Here is a 2953-nt window from a genome sequence, read left to right on the forward strand (position 1 = left end):
CATTCTTTTATATGCATACACGATCTGAAAGTGTATTTGACAAGGTGTTATTATGTTTAGTTGGTGGTGCTATGTGTGTTTATTCTCTTTGTACTTTGTGATTGCTGGAATCCTACCTAATAAAGACAGAATATGCAAATTGACCATCACACCATCACAAGATGGTGGTGCCCATAACCACAAGATGGCAGTGCCCAGTCCCCTCAGCCCCACTGGAGTCCCTCAGTCCTTTAAGCCCAGATGGGGAAGGTGCATGGCAGGTTCACGGTATGGTTGGACCCCCCCTCAGCCCCCCAGCCGCCCAGGGCCACCTGAGGCTCAGGTAACTCGGACTGGTCGAAGCTTGCGCTGCTGGCAGTGGCAGCAGCAGAGGTGTGATGAGGGCGCTGCCTTCCCCTGATGGTCGGGTCACGTCCCACCCCTGAGGGCTCCTAGACTGTGAGCAGGCCGGGTTGAGAGACCCTCCCCCCTCCAGTGCATGAATTTTCATGCACCGGGACTCTAGTATTTTAATAAATACCATACATTTCCCCAAAACTTTTATTATGAAAAATTTCATACATTCAGAATAATTAAGCACATATGCACCCACCATGGGGATACAAACATTAATCTTTCATTATGTTTGCTTTATCATGAGTTTCTATCTCTCAGTCCCTCTCTCTATCAATCAGACATTGTTTTTGGATAAATTACAAAGTGCGTTTCAGGTATCACTGCAGTTCACATATAGACATTTCAGCAACAGATCATAACATAGTGCAACCTAGGAGACAGAGCCCATATTGCAAGAGAGATGGTGAGTTCAAGTTGACCCAGGTTTGCATGAGGTTCCAAAGAGATAGCTCAGGAAATGAGTAGAACAGACAGAAATGAGTAGAGGAGAAATGTAGGCTCTGATATAGTCTGCTTGGGATTGAAGAAGGATGTTCTAGGGATGGATCTTTGCCCAAGTGAGAGAGGAGACAGAGAGAAAGAGAGAGTGCCATGTGCTAAAGTTCAGGGCTCCAAAGGGTAGGGCAAGGGGCCAACAGACACACACCCAGTGCTAGCCCTGGGCCAGACCAAGATGCACAGAGGGAGCCCAATGATATGGGAAAAGGAAAAAAAGATGGTAGCCTGAGCGTCAGCTGAGGAGTGAGGTGAGAACAGCAGAGACCCTCTTCTCTCTGTTTCACTGAGTCAGGGGCAATGAACGTGGTTTGATGCTCCTCACGTGCCCAGTTAGGCAGCACAGGTGGGAAGCCAGGCTGGAGGACCTGGGCAGGAGCAGGGGACCCAGCCTGAGTGCACCTGTGTTCATAATCTGCTCTTTCCAATTCACCAGGTGTTGAAGAGCCATGGACAACACTACCTGGTTGGCAACAGGCTCAGCAGGGCTGACATTCACCTGGTTGAACTTATCTACTATGTTGAAGAGATTGACCCCAGCCTAATGGCCAACTTCCCGCTGCTGAAGGTGACCCCTTTCACAGCCCTGGGGAGGGAAGGTCCACATCCCCCATCTTGGAATCTAATATCTGGCCTCTTGGACTGGCGATGTTATGATCACATCATTTTCCAGGCTCTGCTGCCCCCAGGTCTCCAAAATTTGCTTTAGGCCCTGGTCTGAGGCAGGAAATGAATCTTGTTCTGCCAAAGAAATTGGAGGCAGACACCACCCCAAAGAGAATATTTTGTCTTTCACAATGCGAAGAACCCAGGACTCAGCATCTCTGTCCTCAGCTCCTGCTCCTTCTCTCAAGCACTGTGCTTCCCTCCAGACTGTCCCTTTTCTCTTTCTGTCTCTCTCACAGGGAAGATTGCTTTTGACTGTCCGCATGGTTGACCTATATTTTCTATCTTCAGTTCCAGCCCAGTTGTCCCACATATTCATTTCTCCAGTTTGCAGCCTTTACCTGTGTTGCTCTGAAAGTCACATTAGTCTTCCTTGTCTGCACTAAAGTGAGAATCCTCAGGATTTCCATGTGGGGAGGAAGACACGGAAGACTGTGAACTGAATCAAGTCTTAACCGTGTCTCTGGGGGAAGTGTGTTTCCTTCCCCTTATCTTCCTTTCTTGCTGGGTGTCTGTTTCCCTGCCCCCTGCTGGTGCTGATGGAGGGGACTCCATTGGTCTGTCCTCAGATCCCCTGGCCTGTGTAATGAGCCGTGGGTGTTGTGTCTCCATCTGAGGCTGTGCTTTGTGCATTGCAGGCCCTGAAAACCAGGATCAGCAACCTCCCTCCTGTGAAGAAGTTTCTGCAGCCTGGCAGTCAGAGGAAGCCTCCCATAGATGCGAAAGCATTAGAAGAAGCCAGGAAGATTTTCAAGTTTTAAATAAAGGAGGCATGGGTGCCCAGCACATGCAGGACTAATCTTCTGACGTCCAACAATGAAGTGCCTCTACCTAGGTGTAGTTCCTGGCTATTGTGAGAATAATAAACTTTTCCAAAATAATTCAATCTCCTATGAGCAGATTTTTTAAAAAATTAAATCTTTATTGTTCAGATTATTACATTGTTTCCTCTTTTTTCCCACCATAACTCCCCTCCACCCAGTTCCCACCCCACCCTCCGCCCTCACTCCCCACCCACTGTCCTCATCCATAGGTGCACGATTATTGTCCAATCTCTTCCCTCACCCCCACCCCCCTTTCCCCCCCCCAAGAATAGTCAGTCCATTCCCTTTCTATCTCCCTGATTCATTATAATCACCAGTTCATTCTGTACATCAGATTATTTATTCACTTGATTCTTAGATTCTCTTGTTGATCCTGATTCATTATAATCACCAGTTCATTCTGTACATCAGATTATTTATTCACTTGATTTTTAGATTCACTTGTTGATAGATGTGTATTTGTTGTTCATAATTTGTATCTTTACCTTTTTCTTCTTCTTCCTCTTCTTAAAGGATACCTTTCAGCATTTCATATAATACTGGTTTGGTGGTGATGAACTCCTTTAGCTTTT

General features: G+C 46.9%; 1 protein-coding gene across 1 annotated transcript in view; it reads left to right on the top strand.

Annotated features, from left to right (window-relative positions):
* LOC102248100 (glutathione S-transferase A1) overlaps nt 1-2438 on the top strand; it is a 4236-nt gene extending 1798 nt beyond the window's left edge. Inside the window, exons 2-3 of the mRNA XM_005882430.2 lie at nt 1328-1459; nt 2196-2438. Coding sequence (XP_005882492.1) covers nt 1328-1459; nt 2196-2318 — 255 coding nt within the window. The 3' untranslated portion in view covers nt 2319-2438. The remainder of the gene's footprint in view (nt 1-1327; nt 1460-2195) is intronic.
* The last annotated feature ends 515 nt before the right edge of the window (nt 2439-2953 follow it).

Source organism: Myotis brandtii, unplaced genomic scaffold (genome assembly GCF_000412655.1).
Source record: "Myotis brandtii unplaced genomic scaffold, ASM41265v1 scaffold7143, whole genome shotgun sequence".
In the NCBI taxonomy this organism is placed as follows: Eukaryota; Metazoa; Chordata; class Mammalia; order Chiroptera; family Vespertilionidae; genus Myotis; species Myotis brandtii.